The following is a 22,234-nucleotide window of genomic DNA, read 5'->3' as shown; positions in this document are numbered from 1 at the left end:
TTTCTGTCCTATTGTGTTTTTAAGGACACGCTTTCTCTCTTGTAATTGCTCATCCTGCCTACTGGCCATGGAAGCTAACTGTTCTACTTGTCGTTACTGTTGTTTTATTGATTTTATTATTTTATTTTGTTGACATTAACCTGCCGAAGGGACTAAAGATGAAAATTAGCCGTTGGCTATAATCTTGCATATTTACATGTATATGTTCATTAATATGTATTGTCCCTGTTATAAATAAAATAAACTCAAACTCAAACTCAACCGGAAACTGGTTAGGTTCATATTTTTGTGTGATTAGTTGGAGTTGTGGAGTGCGAGTGAACAAAACAAACAAGATCTTTATGAGGAGGTGGTCTTGGGCCGCAAGTAAACAATTAATTGGCAGCAGGATCTGACCAGACTGCCATACTGTGTACGTGCTCAAACAGAAAAGAACTAAAGGGCTTCTTCATTTTACATCAGCGTTACAGCCATCAGAGCTACACATGATTAGTTTGGAATGGTAAGTAAAAATATCATGAGGATATAAAGAGATATTTTGTCTCAAGTACTTTGATTGGTTGAATATCTGGAAGCTTTCCATGATGGGTGGGGGTGCCTTATGAATGTGTACAGTTCTTGTTCTTGTCAGGTCAGGGACAGAACACAGAGCATCAAATCAAACTACAATAAACAAATTGTTGAGAGGGTATTTATGCTTTCAACAAAGACAAGTCCAGAAATTCAGCCCAACATCTCTGAGCCAGAACATGTTCCTTGTGTTTTCAGCGGTAAATACACATTTCTTCCAAGACTTTATGGAGACAGAAGCAAAACAGTACAAAGCAAAACCTGAATGTTTCTTCCTTGCTTCCAAAAACCTCTGGCTTTCAAACTGAACAGTATTCATAACTGGAAGTTGTCCTTTTCATGAATCCGCACAGTCCCGACCAATTAATTTAATCCCTGTTTGATGTCACAATTAGCTGAAGTCCCAAATACAGTATTGCACTGCAGAGTTACGAAACATGGATACACGTGTTAATCAAAATAAGACCTCGTACATCTCTTTTTGCGCATACAAAGATGTCTTAGGTAGGAAGTCATCATTGCAACCCTTCGGATGTCCAGAACACACAAAAGCATGCCATGTCCACTTTCATAACTTTGTAATTTTGCATGCTCGGTAGTAGCTTCGGTGTTCCTACTGAGAAGACGGCATTCGTCTTCTTGTCAAAGAGAAATGCAGCTTAGTTTGGGAATTTTGCATTTATGCAGGAATAGTTCTGACTGGTATTGTCCCCAGATAATTAACATAACCCAGAGCAAGCACCAAGGCTGTTGTTATCCAATTTAACTTGTGTAGTAATGTTTCTGTCCCAGATATATACATCAGCCCCCAGCCGGACCTTTCTCCTTTCATTACCGTCATACCGCGACAAAAACATTCAGCCAATAAGAAGTCCACATTCTTGACTTGACTTATTACTACAAATGTTTAATAGACTAAAATGAGTTCTTGTGGTCTAAGTTAGCATATCATAATCAGCCAACATGTTAATGCTAGCAAGACTCAAAAACATAAACCTTTCAACACAAAAGCACGGAATTAACTGGAAATAAGGCTGTTTCTGTTTTGTTATTTTATTAGGAAAATAAGTATAAAAATATAAATATAAAACAATATGACTCAGCATTCAAACGGCATGAAACCAGTGTATGACAGTTTCCTACAACATACACTTTCGTCACATGTTACACCTACATGATGAAATGAATTCACAGTTTGACAAATAAACTGCACCAACCATTCACATGGACATTGCTTGTCAAACAGAGATAGCAAATTGTATATAGGATATTTAAAAACATTTTGTACATTTACAGTATTTAATAGAGTTGGTCGCAAAAGCCGCCTGACTCCTTCCCCTCCCCCCCAACCGATCCCGTACCACTGAACATCGATAGTATACAGTACTACTATCTCTCAGGTCAATTACAAAACACATTGTCCACACCAGTATTCACAAGAAAATCCTAAAATTTAAAGGCATCTTTACTGATTATGACCAAAGACAGCAAAACTTTGAGATTTCTATCGTATCTCCATTCGTGAGAAAATTCAGCTCAGTTCAAGTCTCGTTTCCACTCCAGCGCATGGACTGCGGAAAGTTTGTCTGAGTGCGTTTGTTTGTGCATTTGCACGCGCACGTCTACGTGAATCGAACAGACGGTCAGTTAACTAGCGAGCTAGCTAGCAAACTAGACAAACATTTAAATTGATAGATAAGCAGACGGTCGACTAGCTGGCTAACTAGCTAACGAGACAGACAGCTGTCCAGCTAGCTAGCTAGATAAACTGACATTAAACATGAGTTTAGAAAAAAAGAGAGAGAGAGACTGATGGCTTTGTTTTAAGTCTCTCTGTCGGGGCTCCTTCCTATGTACATCTCAGCCAGCTTTTTGAACTGCGGCCCCCAGTTGCCGAGGTAATCGTAGTCCTGGTCCCCCTCCGTGGCACCGGACTCCAGTGAACTCAGGGACTCGGCCAGAGAGCCGCTGCCCTCGTACGCGTACGTGGCCAGGGAGTCATAGGGGGGCGCTGTGGGGTCTGCGTCGTTCTCCTGAAGCCTCCCGTTTATGAAGTCTCTCACATCTGTGTTATCCTTTATGGGGGATGTCCTCCGAAAGGGAAACAGCATTTCGGGTATGATGTCCCTGCGTAGCTTGTTAGCATCCATCACCTCTGGGTTGCGCAGTGTGCCGATATCAAAGGCCTGAGTGTCCTCCTCTCCTCCCCCTTCATCGTTGTAGCTGACAACGTTGTCTCTGACATCCTCTTTGGAGATGATCAGAGGCTCCTTCTTCCTCTGTCTCCTCAGGGCAGCAAACAGCACCACGATCACTGCACAAAAACAGTAGGAAAAGAGAAGCATAAGATGTATGCCTCCAAACATGTGTCACGCATTAAGGAGGGGGAGCAGAGGCTCAGAGGGGAGACACATTTGCTGCCAGTGACAAATCTGTAAATCTGCCTCGGGCGTTCACCTGCTATTACTAAAGATTCTGCGAAAAAGCTTTTCCTTCATTTCTTTTCCTCCTGAATGGCAATTTTACTTTTCAACATTCAGAGTGGTTGGGTGATCCCTTTTTATACTCAACAAACGCCCTCATATCTCATCTCAGGGGTAAAAGACAATCAGAGATTGCAGAGTGAACATGTGCTCAGAATGGTGCTGCGAGGAGGCAAGTTTTTAAATAAAGTCATAGTTCTTTAGAAAAGTGGCATAACCTGTTATTTAACTCCTCCGTCTTCCTCTCACGCAGCACTGCAGTTTTCTACTTGCCTCACCACCCGGGGGTTGATTGCTCCGCCTTCCGCGGGGGTTGGACGGGGCTGTAAATGGCTATTTAAAAGTGGTCTTTCTGAATATTTGCGACTGACCACTGCATGGTGTTAGACAGCGGAGAACCCTACAGCGAGGACGAGCAGAAATGGCGGGCCGTTACGGCTCAGCGCCTGCCCATCGGAGTCAAACAGAGGTGAATGAGAAAGTCTGTCAGGGGGGTTCAAGTGCAAAAAGCATCAGATAAAGAGCAGATGTCATGATATTTTGCTCAACAGGAGATCGAGTTTAACCTTCACTGCACTTGATATGCTGGTGGAGGTCTACCGACTACCAGACGCGGAATTACAGACAGTATTTATGCCACGTACACACCGCTTTTGAATTCACCATATTTTGAAAGGCAGAAATGCTTTTATCAGATATATGCAAGGAAACTGAGATCCTGTTGCAGGAGAAAGCCATTACTCCTTGGTATGCTCCTGATCATTAGCCCACACAGTTCTGTCTGTTGCAGCGTAAAATAAGAGGCACTGTAGAAAGAAAGGCTGAGGTGTAACATCTGTGTGTTGAAACGATACATGCAGTCCACTCTCCGAGTCGTCCATGCGCTTTTATCACGTTACCGTGGCGTATTTGCTAATCAATGGGGTCTTGCATGACTGTCATTGATTGAGTTGGACAAAATCACACGTATCTACGTGCATTTACCAGGATTCATCTAATCACAATACTTGTGCATTTAATTAATTTTATCCCACAGAAAAGGATCCTTGATGCTTGATGAACATTTTCATTGTTACGAGCGTCTGACGGTTGACTTTCTAAACCTGGTGCTAGCAGTTATGTGGAGTTGTGATGAGATATATCGTTTAGAGTCGGAGGAGGATTTATGTGGAAAACTCAGTAGATTTATTTAGTCTTTTTTTGTTATCTGTAACGATGCCATGGTCAGTTATGAAAATAAACCAACAATAATCAGCCATATACTTAAATTGTTAGTGAAATGAAATGGCTAGCCAGCGCCACACCTCATCTCGTCTCAGTAAAGACTTTTTCTGTCTCTCTCTCTTCCTTTTTTAAACCCATGTTTGAGTGCTTCCCCGATAAGTCTATCAAATAGTGATGAAAAGAAAGCAGCTTCCCTCCAAAGTCTGAGGGCATGTGCAGGGCGAGGCGTGTGCCGTGCTGCAAATGCCGTCCGTTAGGCTGCAAAATTCATCTGAAGCTGGCTCTAAAGTCAGTTCGACTCTCTGGCGATTTCCAAGGCTTTCAAATGAGTAATGGTCAAGTGATGGGCAATCCTTCACTTGTGATTTCAGTCGACACTCGTAGGCCGCTCAGTCTCGTAGAAGCAGCTGTCTTTTCAAGACTGCTGACATTTTTAAGGCGGCCGTTTTGGGCTCGCTACCGCTGCACATAACATTGCCTGACACTTTATCTTTTCCGTGCCTATAAATAGTTTGTCAACTTTGCAGCATTTATTGCCATAATGTAAAGTTGGCATCAAAAGTTCTTATTTATTTCATCACTTGCCATACTTTTGAGCCACTTTGTGCTGGACTTCACCGTCTCCCAAAACCCCAGAAACTGATCTGGCATCATGCTTAAAGTTCAAACTTATTCAAAGTAAAAAAAAAAATGTAATCCAGTCTTAAATGTTTTTGTAATAATAAAAAATGCTGGATACGCCAATCTTATTCTTTTTGTAGGAGCCATAGTTGGCACAAGTAAAATTAAAGTATTGTTTTATGGCTTAAAGAATCTATATGGAAATATGAGAGGTAAAAATAAAATCAAAGAAACATCCCGAGATCTGAAGATCTGGAACTGGCCTCGTCTGACTGTCTTGTGGTTGTTTTAAATCGCATTGCAACCCAGTCACAAAGCACCTCCCACCATTCAAAATGTAATCAGGGAGTTTATATTCTGTTATGAGTCATCTGTCAAATAGCAATATATTTAATTTTGAAAGGCCCTGTTTAGATCTGTCTTTGGTATCCGATAAGTGACATCGCAATCAATCGGTCGGTGAGCAGCTTTCAGCTTAATCAGCCGTGGCTGCTGTGCAGCGATCAGTCTCACTTATTTCTGAGTCAAACGTACAGATGAGCTTCAGGGTTGGTCCACATGCACGGGGAAAAACTATAACATCATATCCAGACATAACAGAACATGTCATCAGCGTACAAGTTCTTCAACGCGTGTAAAAGTGACACAAAGCTCACAATTTCCATTGCTAGTCTCGTAGAAGTAAAGTTGACTGCAATTTCTTTCAAGATACCAATTCCACACTTCCATTTCAATAACTCAAGTTAAAAGCATTGTTTTAGCCCAAAGAAAAACCCTGTCCACCCGTAACAAGGTGTTCAACCTTTTAAAGGAGCAATGTGTAAGATTATATCCCCCAAAAAGCCTCAGCCCCTCCAGTCTTGTAATATCAGTATCTGCCATGTGTGGCGGTAGCGAGCAACAGCGGCCTCAGTATAACATGGTGACGCGAAGACGCCCCAGGAAGAGAACTTTGCCACCACCACAACCACCCGGTCCAGGGAAAAAGCCTCGTTCAGAAGTGAAAAATAAAGCAGATCATCAAAACACGGCTGATTGATTCCTGCATCTGTTTGTGATGAAATGGACCATGACATAGGGGACCACATTCTTCCTGCGTTTGTTGTTGCCTTAATAGTTGTTACCAGCCAAAGCAGAATATCTTTTCATTAACAGTTTTTCTTTTAACTCGTGATGTGTTTTTTATCCATGCCTTTTATTTATGGACTTTTAATAACATTTCCTTTTCCATGTCCCTCCATGCTGGCCCTCATCAGCATGCACTTTTGAAAGTGAGTCATTGCAGTCCATGTTATTGACTTTTGTGCTATCAATCGGCTGTGGCATGAAGCATTTGGAAGAAAAGTTCTGCTTAGAGTTGGCAGCGGGTTGTAAGTGCAATCATTACCGTCATAGCAATAAAGGCAGTCGATGTAGATGGGACAGATATGGAAGGATGTGCACCACTGGTGTTCCCGTTTGCAAAGGCTCTCTGTTTCTGCTCATTTCAAAGGACTGGCCACTTGCTGGATCAATCCTTGAACACATATTCTCTGATCAGAGTAAAAGCTGATTTTTTTTTTTGTATACATTTAAACATTTTAGAACAAAGCTGGATTCATCCTTAATATGAAAGCAGTTGCAAAAGTAAGCGTTTCTAGCTTTTCCTCATTTACCCACGTTAGGCACAGTGGCACTTCCATGGCCACCAGCTGATCTTCCGCAGGATTTACTATTGAACAGAGTTCCAGAGTATGTCACTAAAAGCCTTTAATGGTCATCATGCTCGATCTGTGCGAGCCTGAATGCCGACGGAGACAAATTAAAGGGAAAAACGGAGCACTCAGCTTCTTCATTCAAGGAAAACGATAGATCTTTTTCAGTTTGCAGACATAGTTTGGGTGCACTTGTTTCCCTTACAGCTAAGAATCGCTGTCCTGAAAAATCATCTTTATTGCATGATAAAATATTTGCATCCTCTAGGGACAAGTCTCTTCCAGGACAACAGAAAGTTGTCAGGATACAAAAACACTGTTCTGGCAGAAGATGGTGGCATGTTACCCACAAAAGATGCTTTTGTTTGTTTTTTTTTCCTTCAATTTTTCAGGCCCTGATGTCCAGAAGAGTGTTAGAGCCACTAAAGAAAAAAAGTCAAACTTTGAGAAAAAAGTTAGAATAAAAAATCTTTTGTTTTCTTTAGTGGCCCTAATACTCCTCCGTACTGACGGGTGGCAGGGCCTGCAGCTTATAGACAAGTGCCGCTTATATATGTACAAAATCTGCTTTCTTTTTAAATTTAGTGGGTGTGGCTCATATTCAGGTACACTAAATAGTCCAGAAAGGTAACCGGCAACCAAAATAGCCATTAGCTGCACTCTTCAGACCTTAAACATCTCCCCGTCTTCAAGGTCATGGAAGGGTAAGGACTTCCTTCAGACTGGAACATGTAACTTTAGTCACATGTCCAAGCCTTAACCTTTAGTCTCAGTTTTTTATTCCATAACCCTTTGTAGGCCTGTCAATAAAATACTTGAATTGTTAAAAGGTTTATTGGCGAACATTAAAGGACCTTTTTAACTGGTTTACTTTTGTAATTTTTTAAATGTCATTGTACGTAACAGGACTATTTTCTTTGCCCTGTAAGAAGTTTATGGTCATCAGATATAATCATAATAGACATATACGATGCAATAATATACATTTGTGTTATCCAACAAAATCTGATACTTGCGTAACAATGATGGTTGGTAACTTTCTTCACCTTTTTTGTGATTTGCATAAGTTTAAAAGATTTGCAAGGCTTCTTAAAAGCAGGAAACCACCAAGCGTCATTTAAATGTGCAGAACTCATAATTTCACCAAAAATACCTGATGAGTGAACACCTAGAGACAAATTACAGGTTATTAAAAGTTCCTCCCAGACTTGGATGTTCTGTATTTTCACTGAAGTCTTAAGTACTAGGCAAATTAATTTGTAGATGTGCAGAAATAAGTCTCTGGTTTCTGCTGTCGGGGGTTTCAGGGCTCTCTACTGCACCCAGACAGTAGCAAAAAAAGCTCAGTTCACTCAAAAGCTGGCGGCGTGACACCGGCCCACAGGGCCGTGCGGGCGTTTGTGTTTGTACGTGGAAATGTGACAGCTGTGGAACAATCAGAAAGGAGCATTTTACTTCTGTGATTTACTGCTTTGTTTTCAAGGTGGCTGCTCGCCCTCCTCATCGTTCCTGCAGGTAGCTCAGCCGTGGTGTTCGGCATTGTGTTGTCTCCCCCGCTGATTGGGAGGAAAAAGTAACAACTTTATGGTGACATATTTTATATTATATGAGAGACTAGGATGGAAAAGCAAAAATAAAAGGCTCAGCTGTTTAACGCTTCAACTACCCCCTTGAAAGAATAAATAGTCTTTAAAGAAGATTCTCCTGAAGGTCCTATTCTCTGGGAGGAAAAAAAAAAAACCTTGTCATCAAAACACACATTAAGAGTAAATATAAACCCCATAAACTTCAACTGCATTTAGGATGTTCTTTTCTATGGCTGGCATTAGGAATGGGCGATATTTTACCATTCACGATATACCGTCCAAAAAATTCCTCACGATAAGAATTTGTCATCTCGCGGTAAAAATGATAAATTCCCGTTGATGACGATTGATGAGGAAGGAAGGAAGAGGAAAGAAGGAAGGAAGAAAAGGGGAGAAGGGAGAAAACAAGGAAAGGAGGAAGGAAGGGAGAAAAGAGGAAGGGAAGAGGGAAGGAGAGAGCAGGAGGAAGGAAGGAAGGAAGGAAGGAAGGAAGGAAGGAAGGAAGGAAGGAAGGAAGGAAGGAAGGAAGGAAGGAAGGAAGGAAGGAAGGAAGGAAGGAAGGAAGGAAGGAAGGAAGGAAGGAAGGAAGGAAGGAAGGAAGGAAGGAAGGAAGGAAGGAAGGAAGGAAGGAAGGAAGGAAGGAAGGAAGGCAAGAGGAAGGAAGGAAGGAGAGCAAGAGGAAAGAAGGAAGGAAGAAAACAAGGAAAGGAAGAGGGAAGGAGAGAGCAGGAGGAAAGAAGGTAGGTAGGAAGGAAGGAAGGAAGGAAATGAGCCAGAAAGAAAGAAAGAAAGAAAGAAAGAAAGAAAGAAAGAAAGAAAGAAAGAAAGAAAGAAAGAAAGAAAGAAAGAAAGAAAGAAAGAAAGAAAGAAAGAAAGAAAGAAAGAAAGAAAGAAAGAAAGAAAGAAAGAAAGAAAGAAAGAAAGAAAGAAAGAAAGAAAGAAAGAAAGAAAGAAAGAAAGAAAGAAAGAAAGAAAGAAAGAAAGAAAGAAAGAAAGAAAGAAAGAAAGAAAGAAAGAAAGAAAGAAAGAAAGATAAATTCCCGTTGATGACGATTCTGAGAGCGAGATAGATTTATAGTTGAAAAGGTGGAGTTGAATTGGTATTTTTTAATCGTTATCGGGATAAATGCCGGAAATTATCGTGATACATTTTTTAGTCCATACCGCCCATCCCTAGCTGGCATAGACAGCAGGGTTCAAACATTTGCGGTGCAGATTTGCTGGTACTCTCCGGCACTCACTGAGGAGGATGATGACACAGAGCAGGATGGCCACCAGGGCTCCAGTGGTGAGGCCGTCTGAGAAGGGCAGGACCTCGGGGCTGCATGACTGCATGTTTCCACGGCTGTCGCAGGCGCACACGCGTACGATCAGCGTACTGGTGCTGCTCTGGATGGGGTAGTCGTTGTCAGAGATCACCACGGGCAGGAAGTACACGCTCATCTCGCGCCGGCTGAATCCGCCCCTCCTCGTCAGGATGTTGGCCGTGTTATCTGCAGGAAAATGAAGATTAGCAAAGTTTTTCAATCATGAGTAGGCTTGATTTTTATGTGGAAAATACATTTTAATTTCTTTTCCTCTCTACTCAGACACATGGCCTCAAAAATCCCATAAATAATGTTTTTCATCTTCGTCAGTGTTTTTCTCTTCTAAAAATGACAACAGTCATTGATTGTTATGTTCATCGTGGTAGAGGTGCTGAAGGAACTAAAGGCTCCGGTCAGGAGAAGCGAAGACAACGCTGACTACGTTTACATGCAGTCAAAATTCGGGTTAAGGTGAATATTCCGGTTACTGAAACATTTGAAATAATCTGTTTCCATGCGTGAGCAAACAGGGTTATCCCTGTATACTTGGTAATTAATCATTTGGGATATCTGGATCAAACCAGCGACGCGCGGAGAACGTCATGATGCAATTCCCGTCATTTCCGCTTCTTCTTCCTGTATCCAAATTCAAAACAACAACAATAACAGCAGCACGGCGGATAATTGGACTCGCTGGTACCGTTTTGTTTCTTGGCCCTGTAGTTCACCTTTTTCAGCATCTTCCAGTGGTGCTTGATCTGGTCTGGTGTTCGTACAAATCCTGCTTCGCGCAACTTTTTGTTCGCCTTTTTGTAAATCTTGCTATCCTGGTACTTTCTACCGTCTACAAAAGCCAAAATGTTCATATCTTTCGTCAGGGGGCGCTCTTGGCGTAACAGCTCAATGAACAGACACACGGGATGTAGAGAGAGGCCGAACAGCTGACTGAACCACAGTGTTTACAGTCTGGTGTAACGGTAAAATATAATAAAGAAACTTCTCGTAATGTACAGCGTTGTACAGTGATATAAACATCGTATATAAATATAGTCAGATAAAAATCACATTACCGTTCCCGCTGTATGTTTAAACCATGGACGTAAACACTGTGATTCAGTCAGCTGCTCGGTCTCGGCCGAGAGCGCCCCCTGCAGGTTTGGAGCACTTCCAGTTGTAATGACTGGTTATGAAGCGTTTTTCTTTTGAAGATGGTTTCTTGTTTTATATCGTTTTGTGCTTTGCATCGTTTCTCTATTTGCAGCGCGTTTGATGATGCTGCATTTGTCTTTGTTTTTTGCAGCACGTTTTTTCATTTGCACCACGTTCCTCTTTCTGTACCTCGTTTTGAGTTTGTGAATTTGAATCGTTTCTGTAATTGAAGCCGTTTTCCTTAACTGAGACGCATTTGGCCGTTGCAGTGCGTTTGGCCCTTGTCGGCCACCGTAGATTTGTCTCCTCCTGGTCTTGCGTTTATCCATGTTTATAAGAACTTCCTGGACTCAAAAGACCAAGATTTCTTGCGAAAAGAACATGCGCAGAAAACAAATTCCTGTTCCTTTTGATGGGGATATCCCTTTAGGCGTTTACATGACCAAATATTTGGGTTATAAAAGGAGTAACCCAGGGGTTTTTAAAAACCGGAATATGAGCAAATTCCGGTTATTCAAAGGGGTTATTGGTGTTTACATGGCCGTGCGCAACCTGGTTATTGCTAATATTCCGGTTAGAAAAGGGTTATTGACTGCATGGAAACGTAGTGAATGTGACCAGCCTAGATACTAATGAAGCTTTGCTGAGAGCTTGGAGGAATGTTATAATGCCTTCTATGCCATGGGCCTGCTGGTTTTACAAGCACTTTTCAAATCACTCCAGTATGGTTTGTGCTAGCGAGAAAACTCAAACAATTTCTCAAAGCAGAGAGGATGAGCTTTACAGGGATATTTGGTGTATTATAGTACCACAAAGCATTCCCTTTTGAACGCTGTCTATTTCCAGACAGCATTCACAAGGGAAAGCTGTCTGGAAACAGACAAAAAAATGGGCTCCTCCTAGATTTTACCACCACTGCGCCACAAGCTGAGGTTATTCTGTTAAGGAGAGCAAATGCACTCATTCAAAGAATGATTTCTGACTCTGCCACAGCCAACATGACAAAATACACACTGTGGTGGACAAGGCTTAAATGGCCATATTGTGGCTGGACCTGTAAGTAATGTATTATGACTGGCTCTCTGTGTGTTACTGCAGCAGTTTCATGTACCAATCAAGTTTTCCACTCTGTAATTTATTGTGCGTCTTTTTTGTTGATTGTTTGACATCGCACCAACATGCATTTGGACTGAATCAGTGACATTGTTCTCCCGCAGCGGCCTGGAGTGAGGTGTGTTTACTGACTGCAGTGTTTTCTGTGTTGGTTGCAGTGATGCTGTGCAGGCGATAGCGTGCCCTGCAAGTTTTAGTTGGTGACGTATGGTTCAAAGGTTTTTAAAGTATATTCAGTTCAGCTAATGCATGCTAAAGCATATCACATTACATTTAGTGGACGCTTTCATTCAAACTTCCTACCAACATGGTGCAGTAAATTATTATGTAAAGAGGCTTCAAAAGCATTCTCCAAGAAACCTGTGGGTGGTTTGTCCAATTCTTTGACTACTGTCCATGGGTTTGATCAACATAAAAGATAAAAGATATTGACGTACAGTAAAAGCAGGTTTAACTTGTTAAATTAACTTAATATCATGTCTCTTCTTTAAAGAGAGGTTTGCTTTTTTTTCCCCAGAAATGGCAGACTTTAGTTTTCTTGTTGTTCCTTTGTCCTTTTCTTTTTTGGATTTTTTTTTTTATGTAGCCTGACGTTGTAATCGCTCAAACAGACCCGTTTCTGCACCTCAGCAAAACTACCACTGGATTTCTTGTTTATCAAAGCAGGATGATCAGCACCACTTTGTTCTGTGTCTAAAATGCAACGCAATCCATTGTATGTGGATGACTGCCAAAAGGCTTGCATCCACAGTGGCTGCAATACACAGCAAAAAGAAAAGTATTCACCAGCCAAACCGAAGTAATCAAGAAAGAAAAGCAGCATAACAGTCAATGTTACCTCCTCTATTTTTCCATTGTACTAAAAAACCTCGTAGCCTCTACAGCAATACCTATTCACTACGCTACATTTCTCTGTACAGTACTGATTGTAGTGAGGTTACTACTTGGCAGAGTCAGGCATTATGTAATAACTCGAACAGGATTGTTCAAATGCCAATATTCCAACCAACAAAGATGGTTGCAGAATTGCTTTTTCCTCAGAACCTCCATCAGTCATTCACCGGCGTTTCTACTTTCTACTCTACCCTGCATGTGAATGTGTTGATACAGATCTGGCTGTCACGATGCCTTCTCTGACTGGTTGTTTTCCTGTCCAATGCTGTCAAAATGCAAACCTTCTGCATCTGTTGATATCGCCTCCTGGACAAACTGAATCCAGAGGAACCGGACACCTTCTTTACATCAAATGGTAAATGATTTAGCATGGCTAGCCAGGCTAAAAGTCGTCTTCTTTTATTTAACTGCACACCCACCAAAGGGTCTCATTTGTAAATATTTGACCTGACATACATTCAGAAGAGCCGAACATACGGTAGGTATCGGAGGGTTAGAAAGGAGCTTACCTTCTCTGTCCACAATAGTGAAATTTGGGTTGGTGGCACTTATACTAAACATAAACTTGTGTCCAACAAGGGGTTCATCCGTGTCGACAGCACTTATCGTCTGAATCAGCTGCAAAGAACACAAGAAATGATCAAGACTAGGCATTCAATAGACGTTTTCATTGATCTTTATGTTCTTTCACGAGACATATATTGCACCTGGCCAGCTTTGACGTTCTCGCAGACGAATGTGTCGTAGGACATGGCGAACTCCGGGGCGTTGTCATTCACATCCAACACTTTGATGAACACGGGCACGCGAGTTTTCTGGCGAGGGTTGTCTACAAGCAAATAAATGCAGAATTAAAATTGTGAAGGGAAATTATGCATTTCAGTAAATATCTGTTATTGTCATTGGTTTTATTTCAATATCAAAGACAACAGTTTGAAAGCTCTTTAAGCCTGGATTACTTATTTCATTTGCCACCACAGAGATGTTGTGCCATTTCGACATTTCTCTGTCCAGCGCTTTCAGTGTCGTGATGGTGCCGTTGACAGAATCGATGTTAAACAGCCTCTCTAGATCTGTGTGTCTATCGATGGAATATCTGCAAGAACACAAGCCGTCATTAATACCAATACATTTATTTGGCACACTACCAGCTGCCAGCATAGACAACATTAGGTGTTTTGTTTGTGTTTAAAGGAGCTGTATGTAAGAGCAATAATAAAACGAATCATAAAATGACCCCGATATGTCAACAGACATTTAAAAATCATGTTCATTTCAAATACTTATGTCACTGACAACAGCACTCAAGCCAGGATATTCCAGTTTAAAAAGAGGAGTTGCAGCCCTCAACTGATGTTTATGTTGTCATTTTTTGTTTTGGCCTGAAGCTCCACCCTCCACCTATCTCCCAATCACCAAGTCAGTATTGTTTCTGAAGCTCCACCCTCCACCTATCTCCCAATCACCAAGTCAGTATTGTTTCTGAAGCTCCACCCTCCACCTATCTCCCAATCACCAAGTCAGTATTGTTTCTGAAGCTCCACCCTCCACCTATCTCCCAATCACCAAGTCAGTATTGTTTCTGAAGCTCCACCCTCCACCTATCTCCCAATCACCAAGTCAGTATTGTTTCGGCATCCGGGTTGCCAGCTCGGCTCTAATTATCGCAGCCATGGCAGCCTACGTTCCTGCTGCATTCTGCAGCTTACCTGGCAACCTCTGGTCGGGGGGAGGAGGGGGAGGGTACACGCCTTATTTTGAAAGTGACTGCAGTACCAGTTTTGGCCATTTCTTATAGATGGCTCCTTTAACAGTCTTGGAAATATATGCTTACAGGAAACATTTTATGCCTTTTTTCATTTTTCAAAATGACACATTTCCCCCTGGTCTTAATCCTGAAGGCCTATTGTTGGGTTTTTTCCTTTAAATTGTGGTTAGCTAATTTAAAATGAGTATATATCTGGAGGTACAAGGGGTATTTGAAGAAATTTGGTATCAAAATAAAGGTCATGCAGGTGAGACATTTTTAAATATCGTATACATATTACCAGGCCAAAAGTATCTGTATGACAAAATACTGCACTTTTAGAGTATACGTTTATAGATTCTTATAGCTATAAAAAGTCATTATTTAACATCTCACCATTTAGTTTTTTGTTTTTTTTTTGCTGTTTTTTTCATTGTTTTTCTTTGTATCTATAGGTGTGTTTTGATGCACTGTTTTGGGTTTGTATCAGATGACCTTCACATTATGTTCATGTCGTTTAAGGCCGTATCACAGGAATGACTCAGCAGATTTCAGTAATTGGCATGTCTATGGAATCGACTGGGAACCAATAGAATCGATGGGCCGTTATTTAATAACTTAAAGGAGCATGGGGCTCCTTTTAAGAAATGAGACTCTATAGCGCCACCCTTCACCACGACGGCCGTCGGGGGTACTGCAGCCAACAGCGAAGCCGGCACGGGAGAACGGGGAGAACGCGCATGCAGCGTCATGTGACGTCACATCCGCAGCCCAGCACGGGAAATTACGGCACAATTGCAGCACATTTTGCAGCACACAGCCTGTTCAAGGCAACGGAGAGATACGCTAGAGGGCTCATTCTTTTTGGTTTGGAACGCTTCATCTGACATTATTACTAGAAAACTTATATGTATATGGATTTTTTTCATAAATCCTGCCTCATGCTCCTTTAAGGTGTTATCCTCCAGTCACATATTTAGGTCAAAATACCACGGACATAAAGTACAGCTGGTTTTAGGGGCAGGGGCCCACCACCCTTCCCCTGTGGGCTGTGCCTCTTTTGTTTCTTCTTTGCACAACTGACTTCTAAGGGAAAGTATGTTTGTATGATGTAAAGTTGGGTGAGAGAGACGTGGAAGCTGCTTTCCTCCCCGCTGAGCTGGGTCTATGATGTCACAACACCCTGCAAACATATTTTTAGATTTAGCTGGCTCCAAAACAGGTGACATGGTTGTGTTATCTCAGAGCTTTGGGAGTTATTAGTCACTCCAGCAACGTAAATAAAGGATTTCATGCCTGGAGGAAGTGGAAAGAAAAACACAGGATTTTAACTGTTTGCCGATATACTAATAAGCTAAAAAAAGACTTTTTGCTCAGTGCATTTACAACATAAAATATATTTTAACCTCTAACCATTGACAAAAGATGACAGATCTTCTCTTGAGTCCGCTCATTTTTCATCGTCACTGAAATTTGAATATGCAACACAATACGCTGCGTATCACGGGCCGAGTGTGGCACATCTCAGTGTCAGGGACGGACAGGCGCCATATGTGTGCAACGGCGTCTCTGAGCCGTGTGAATCGATATGGCAAATTAGACTCTTTGACTTTGTGCTGAGCCACAGGGGGCTTACATAATTCTGGGAAATAAACAGTGTCTGTATGCACTTCACAGAGCTGCCGCCATCTTCCGCTGGGAAATCACTTTGGAGGGACCCATGAATAATATTCTTCCCTTGTCTCTTGCACACGTGGCTGGCTGATGGCTTAGATTACACTTTTGTACATGATGGCACCTTTCCATTAAAGAAAGAAAAACCCACAGTGGTCTCTCAAATAACTTGTAACCTAAAAAGGTAATACATAATATTTTTGCGGAAAATTCACTTATGAAAGTACGACATTGCTATGGAGCTATGGTATAACAGGATAATTAAATACTAATAATCCTAATAATTATTATGATTATATTGATCATAATGAAACTGGCTTGGAAAAAAATGATGTTAAGGTAATGGCTACCATTTCTCTACCATGTACTCAGGTATTCTGGTCCACTGTTCCAGTTGTCTGAAGTCTCAAGGTTTTCTTTCTCCAGACTGAATGTTTTAGCTATTTCCTCAGATATTCAGTCGAATTTAACATCTAGCTCCATGATGATGGTCTTCTAGCCTTCACCTTTCACATTGTCCAGAATGTTGTCTCCTCAGACAACTCTCTCCTCCAGTTTCTCTAGTTCATGTTCAGCGTGGCGAACACCAACATAATACCAAACAGCACAGCCACTATTTTCTGCTCTTTAAATAGACAGACTGATGATGATTGGAGACACCTGTGATGATAATTACGTTTAACACGTCACTTTGGTCAAATTATTTTTGTATCTTTTATTGGGGTACCAAGTATTTCTTCAGGCTAAATTCATGAGTTTATCAGTCATTAGTCAGTGTTCAGCAAAAAAGAAAAAAGAGTACCAACAAATTGGTCTCTTTGTTATTTGTACATTTATTGTATGATTTTTTTTTTTTGTAACTAAAGTGCTGAGTTTTAAAATGGTCAAATTGTTAGAATAAAGAGGGACACCCACTTTGTTCTTGAAGAAGTACATTTATTGTGTGATTTTTTTATTTTTTTTTGCAACTAAAGCAGTGAGTTTTAAAATTGTCAAATTGTTACAATAAAGAGGATTACCCTTTTTTTTTTGGTAACTAAAGCGGTGAGTTTTAAAATGGTCAAATTGTTAGAATAAAGGAGGACACCCACTTTGTACATTGGTTTTAATTTTTTCGTCAAATTCACGAGTTGTTCTTTTTTGTTATTCTCTTGGACCACAATTTTAAAGAGACGACTGATGTTCGTTAGTCAATGTTCAGCAAAGAAAAAAAGAGTACCAACAAATTGGTCTCTTATTTGTACATTTATTGTATGATTTTTTTATTTTTTGTAACTAAAGCAGTCAGAATAAAGAGGGACACACACTTTGTTCTTGAAGAACTTGTGACCTACTTGACTGGCTTGGAGTCGGCGTCGGGATCCCTGGCCGAAACCACTCCGACAAAGCTGCCAGCGGCCGTGTCTTCATGCACCTCGATTATATAAGGGTTCCAGGTGAAAATGGGGGGCTCATCCACATCCTCTACCGTCACCTTGACCGTGGCGTGGTCCTTGAACTGAATACCGTGGATGAACCTTGCGTCCAGGTAGGTGTTTTTCACCTCCACTTTGAACTCGTAGTCCCTCTTACTCTCAAAATCCAGTGCCTAGAGATGAAAGAGCATCAGAGGGAAAGCTGAGGAAGACTTTTCTATAAAAACAGTAGGCCTGCAGTGTTTTGATAGCCAATTCATTGGTTTTAATTTCTTTGTCTGCCCTTATCTTGGTCATTCTAAAAATTCAAAGTTACAAATCCAAGTCATGAATGGTGGAAGATCTTAGGAGGACCCTGCAAAGCGATCCTGGCGAAAGACTTTTCTATTATTCATTTTACAGGCTTATGCTATCTGATTTTACACAGCAGTTCAAAAATAAAGTCTGTGATATCTTTCTCGCATGAAAAAAAAGAAATGTTTTCAGGGGGAATTTTCTTATCTGAAACCATGCTTTTCTGTATTTCTCAGAGTTAAATGTTCTGTGCTGCAGTTGGGAGGGAGAGATTTTTATACATCAAGATCAAATACGGATCAAAAGAGGGCAATAGTTTGATTTAAATTGGAACATGTAATAAGCTTAGCCTTGATTTCAACCTTAAACCGAGTGCCAACTTGAAACCTGAAATACACCACATGAGGTCAAATGATGAAACAACTTCTTAAAGTCGGTAAAGGAACCGAAGGAGAACCTTGAGATTTTGACATTTATTCCAAGTATTACTGAAAATGCTTTTTTTGTTTAAAGGATCTTGTTAAAAAGCTCTTGAGTCTTGCTGCATATAACTTGAAACCTATCACTCACCATCAGTCGACTTGTAGATACTTTAATGCAGGAATTTGGCTGGTACTTAGTGCTGGTTATAGATGACAAAGTATTCTACATAAAAGGGAATGCGGTAAAGCATTTCAAAGGCTAAAAGAAAAATGGTATAACATGTAAGAAGAGCGAACCTTTTTAATTATGACAATTCCCTCCTGGGTAGTTTGGTCAGTGACGATGTTGAAAGTGTCGTGACCCCCGACGACACTGTACTGCATCTCAGCGTTACGGCCCACGTCAGGATCGTCAGCCTTAATCCGTCCGATGGCACCGCCGATCTCTGTGGACTCCACAGCAGCCATGCGGAAGGAATCTAAACATGACATTGATTGGGGGGGAAATTTATTCCAGACATGTCTGACATTGGGCTTGATATACTAAGTGAATGTCAGAGATTTGTCTTTAGAAGAGTGAAGAGAAGAGTGTTTTTGTTGAAGGCCTATTGTAAACGTGTACACGTCTGTTGAGAGATGGTCTCTTACGGGTAGCGAAGCGTGGTGGACTGTCATTGACATCGGAGAGGGTGATGTTGATTGTTGTGGTCCCCGAAAGCCCTCCCATCTGTCCAGCCATGTCTTTAGCCTGGATCACAACCTGGTAGTTTTCTTTAACTTCTCTATCCATGCCAGGTAGGGCGGTTTTAATGGTGCCTGGAAGGAAAAAACAACCTTTTTCACCAGTTTTACTGGCTTAAGAAAAGCTTTATGTGCATTTTATTTCTTGTCTCAGTGAAAATGAGAGAAGATTAGGATCAATTCTGTCTCCATGCCCAACCATGTCTCCAAGAAAATGACATTTATATGCTTCAAATTGAGTTTGCCAGTTGTGTTTTGAAGGGAAATCTAATTGTTGATCGGATTAAATTCCATAGCAATGTCGCTCTGCTATCAGTAGTGCTAGATTTTGGCCCTACATGCAAGACGTAGTACTTCCTCAGTCCTGCATGTGGTGAGTTTTAAGAAATATTCAAGTCAAGTTTGGGGCAATAAACTCATGTTTTAGGATGCATTTGACCTTTTTGGGTATGTAAGATATTTTGTGCAGAAGACGAGATATCCGAGGTGGACATGTCTTTCTGGACTCATCTGAATTGTTACTATATGTCCTCTTAAGCTCAAATAGGGTTGTATGAGGTGTTGTATTTTATTCTAAATGAACACAGTGTATTCAAGTTTCACAAAAACTTTATTTCATGACTCCATCAGGTGGACATTGTTTCGATTCATCAAAAATGTACTGCTATAGACTAAAGTGACTATATCACCCTAAAAATGGTGACATAGCCGGTATAGTGGAAAGGTATATTGTATATGGACACCGTTCATTTTAAAATATTTCAACAGTGTAGAGAGGAAAGAGTGATCAGCCTCTGCTTCTTCCAAACCGTTCTGTTTTTGTTGCCATAATATCTTGGAAGAAATGTGAATTTGGTCGTGAGAACACAACAAACATGATCTTCTCAAGTAATCTCTCTTGTAATGGTTCCAAATTACATACTTCAGATCCAATTTTGGCCAAAATACTGCATGTTCTGGGTTCACTGTTTTTAAACGTTGCATTTCTCCTTTTCAACATCATTGAAGAATAGTCTCATAAAACAGTTTGCGGTTGGCTTTTTTTTTAACCTTGAAGTGAAATGAGAGGGTTCTCGCCTGGTTAAAGATTAAAGCCTAACAAACACATGTAATCAGCGGGAAAGCTTAGAGAAGAAATTAGAATTGATCACACAGTCTATTGGTAAGAAAGCCAATCAGCCCAGTACCAGTAATGTCAGAGCGATCCAGTTGTAGACAGTCTGAGGCTAAATGATGGGAGTAATAGCTTTGAAATGGCTTGTTGTTTCAGGCTTAAATGAGTCACAGACAAAATAAGTGAGCCTTAAGTGTCTTCTCATCAGTAAAAAATACTATTTATAAGTGCTGTGCAGGCATCAAACCCTCCTTGAACAGACAGCACCCTCTCTTAAGCTTAAAAATGTATGATATATATATATATAGATTTCTTCTTTCACCCAAATAAAAAACAAAAAAATTGGATTGTGTCTCATGGATGTTTTCCATTTTGGGCGGTGAGGATAAAACACACAGAGAATCAGATAAATTCCTCTTCTGCGGGGAACATGAGATGTGTTTGGATGACTCAGAACCCAACTCCTGCTGAGTTTGGCTCACCGTTCTCAGAATCCACGGAGAAATAAGGTTGTCCCTGTAGAATGCTATACACAAGCTTGGCACTGTTCCCGTATGTTTGATCATCGGCGTCGGAGGCAGTTACCGTGATGACAGACGTACCTGCAAAAAAGAGAAACCATGAAAAGTCACATTTAATTGACTGTGATCCAGAGTCCAAGTCGGGATGAAGAAAGTGAGTCAACATATTTTCGTTTACTTCCAATTTACATGGGTAGGCTGAGAGCCTGAGAGCCGTTTTCATCCATGCAATTGCTCACTCCGGCAGCTTTTAATAGCAGCAGTGCTCTTATGTTACTCATGTTTTTAACCGTTAGCCAGTCAGTAATCTCTAACTTTCATGTCAAACCTAAGGCTTCTGAAGAAAATCAAATTTACTGGCAGTAAATTCAAGCTCCTGCTGCATGAGACTACAGAATGAAACAAAATTATACACTTGCAGAACAAGGTTCAATCTTTCCTTTGGTCATTTATTACTGGACTGTTACTGTTGAAGCAACACCACCGGACATGTGGACACGTGGGGACATGTGCCACTGGAGATACTTTGCTAATGAGCAGGGATGGTTTGGCACATCTTGTAACACCACGTTACCCCACTAGAGTTGCACTTTGTAGTATCTTACATTTTTTTGTCATATGCTGCCCCCCTTGTGGTCAGAAGCAATATTGCTAGTAAGGGGCTACATTCGATTCATCCATTACATCAATGAATCGATTTATTTTTCTATTGTCAAATTGGTTTGATTCAGCGCACGAATCGGCACAGATTACTTTTGTAAAACTGTATTTGACCCAGTCTTTGTACGTTTTGACCGTATAGAAACGTAATTCTTGTCATTGTAAGAATGAGATGTGTACCTGCTGTACTCTACTGCCCTTACTTTTTAACAACTTGTGGTTTTTATTATTTTACCTCTTTTCTTATCATTTTATTTCATTTTATTTGTTATTTATTGTTTAATTGTGTCTTGCCGCTTTTAATGTTGATGTAAAGCACTTTGAAATACCTTGTGTTGAATTGTGCTATACAAATAAACTTGCCTTGCCTACAATGATCTGTGCTCGACAAATTGGCCTTCCGGACGACATACATCAAACTAATATCGTTTTAAATCAATTGCTTCTATCAATACTGAGAAATAACGCATTGCATTTGAGCATGTCAGACTTTATATTGATGTGCGTCCTTACAGCACTTTTAATGCTAAAGGCGTTTAATGTTGAAAAATCAGAACATAGCATTATGGTCCAGTGTGTGGAAACACTTTGGATTTTGCAAGGACAGAGATATCCTACATACAGTAAGTAGCCCACTGTATGTAAACTATGTGAAGCTTAAGTTAAGTCGCACGGCAACACCATGACTCTTTCCAACCACCTACCAGGGCGCCATGGGATTTCACCGGCTAACACAGACAGTCCGGGCAACTCTTGCAGCAAGGTGCAAGCTCTACGGAAGCCCCGGGCATCGCCAGCATGTTTACTCAGAAACTAGGTCAAAACTCAGCTTGGGCGAAAAACATCACTCAGTATTGTAATATTATTGCGTTGGAAAAACAAAAGTAGAAGTTTTAGAAGTTTTATTATTTTTTCTACCTAAAGTGTTGGTTGCACTCAAATAAAAAGTCGATCAATTTCCCTCTAATTGTTGTTTACTTGTTTGTTTATAACCATAATTATAGG

The 22,234-nt window shown here is 40.8% G+C and overlaps 1 protein-coding gene across 1 annotated transcript in view; it reads right to left on the bottom strand.

The window, feature by feature from the left end:
• Positions 1-747: 747 nt before the first annotated feature.
• Positions 748-22,234, bottom strand: part of LOC133423081 (cadherin-10-like) — a 39,429-nt gene continuing 17,942 nt past the window's right edge. Inside the window, exons 4-12 of the mRNA XM_061713187.1 lie at positions 20,531-20,650; positions 18,842-19,009; positions 18,491-18,672; positions 17,397-17,650; positions 13,601-13,737; positions 13,349-13,470; positions 13,151-13,259; positions 9,420-9,671; positions 748-2,884 (exon numbers count right to left, since the gene is read on the bottom strand). Coding sequence (XP_061569171.1) covers positions 2,394-2,884; positions 9,420-9,671; positions 13,151-13,259; positions 13,349-13,470; positions 13,601-13,737; positions 17,397-17,650; positions 18,491-18,672; positions 18,842-19,009; positions 20,531-20,650 — 1,835 coding nt within the window. The 3' untranslated portion in view covers positions 748-2,393. The remainder of the gene's footprint in view (positions 2,885-9,419; positions 9,672-13,150; positions 13,260-13,348; positions 13,471-13,600; positions 13,738-17,396; positions 17,651-18,490; positions 18,673-18,841; positions 19,010-20,530; positions 20,651-22,234) is intronic.

Source organism: Cololabis saira, chromosome 22 (genome assembly GCF_033807715.1).
Source record: "Cololabis saira isolate AMF1-May2022 chromosome 22, fColSai1.1, whole genome shotgun sequence".
Taxonomy (NCBI): Eukaryota; Metazoa; Chordata; class Actinopteri; order Beloniformes; family Belonidae; genus Cololabis; species Cololabis saira.
Note: the sequence above shows the minus strand (reverse complement) of the source record. Positions and strands in the feature narration are given on the sequence as shown.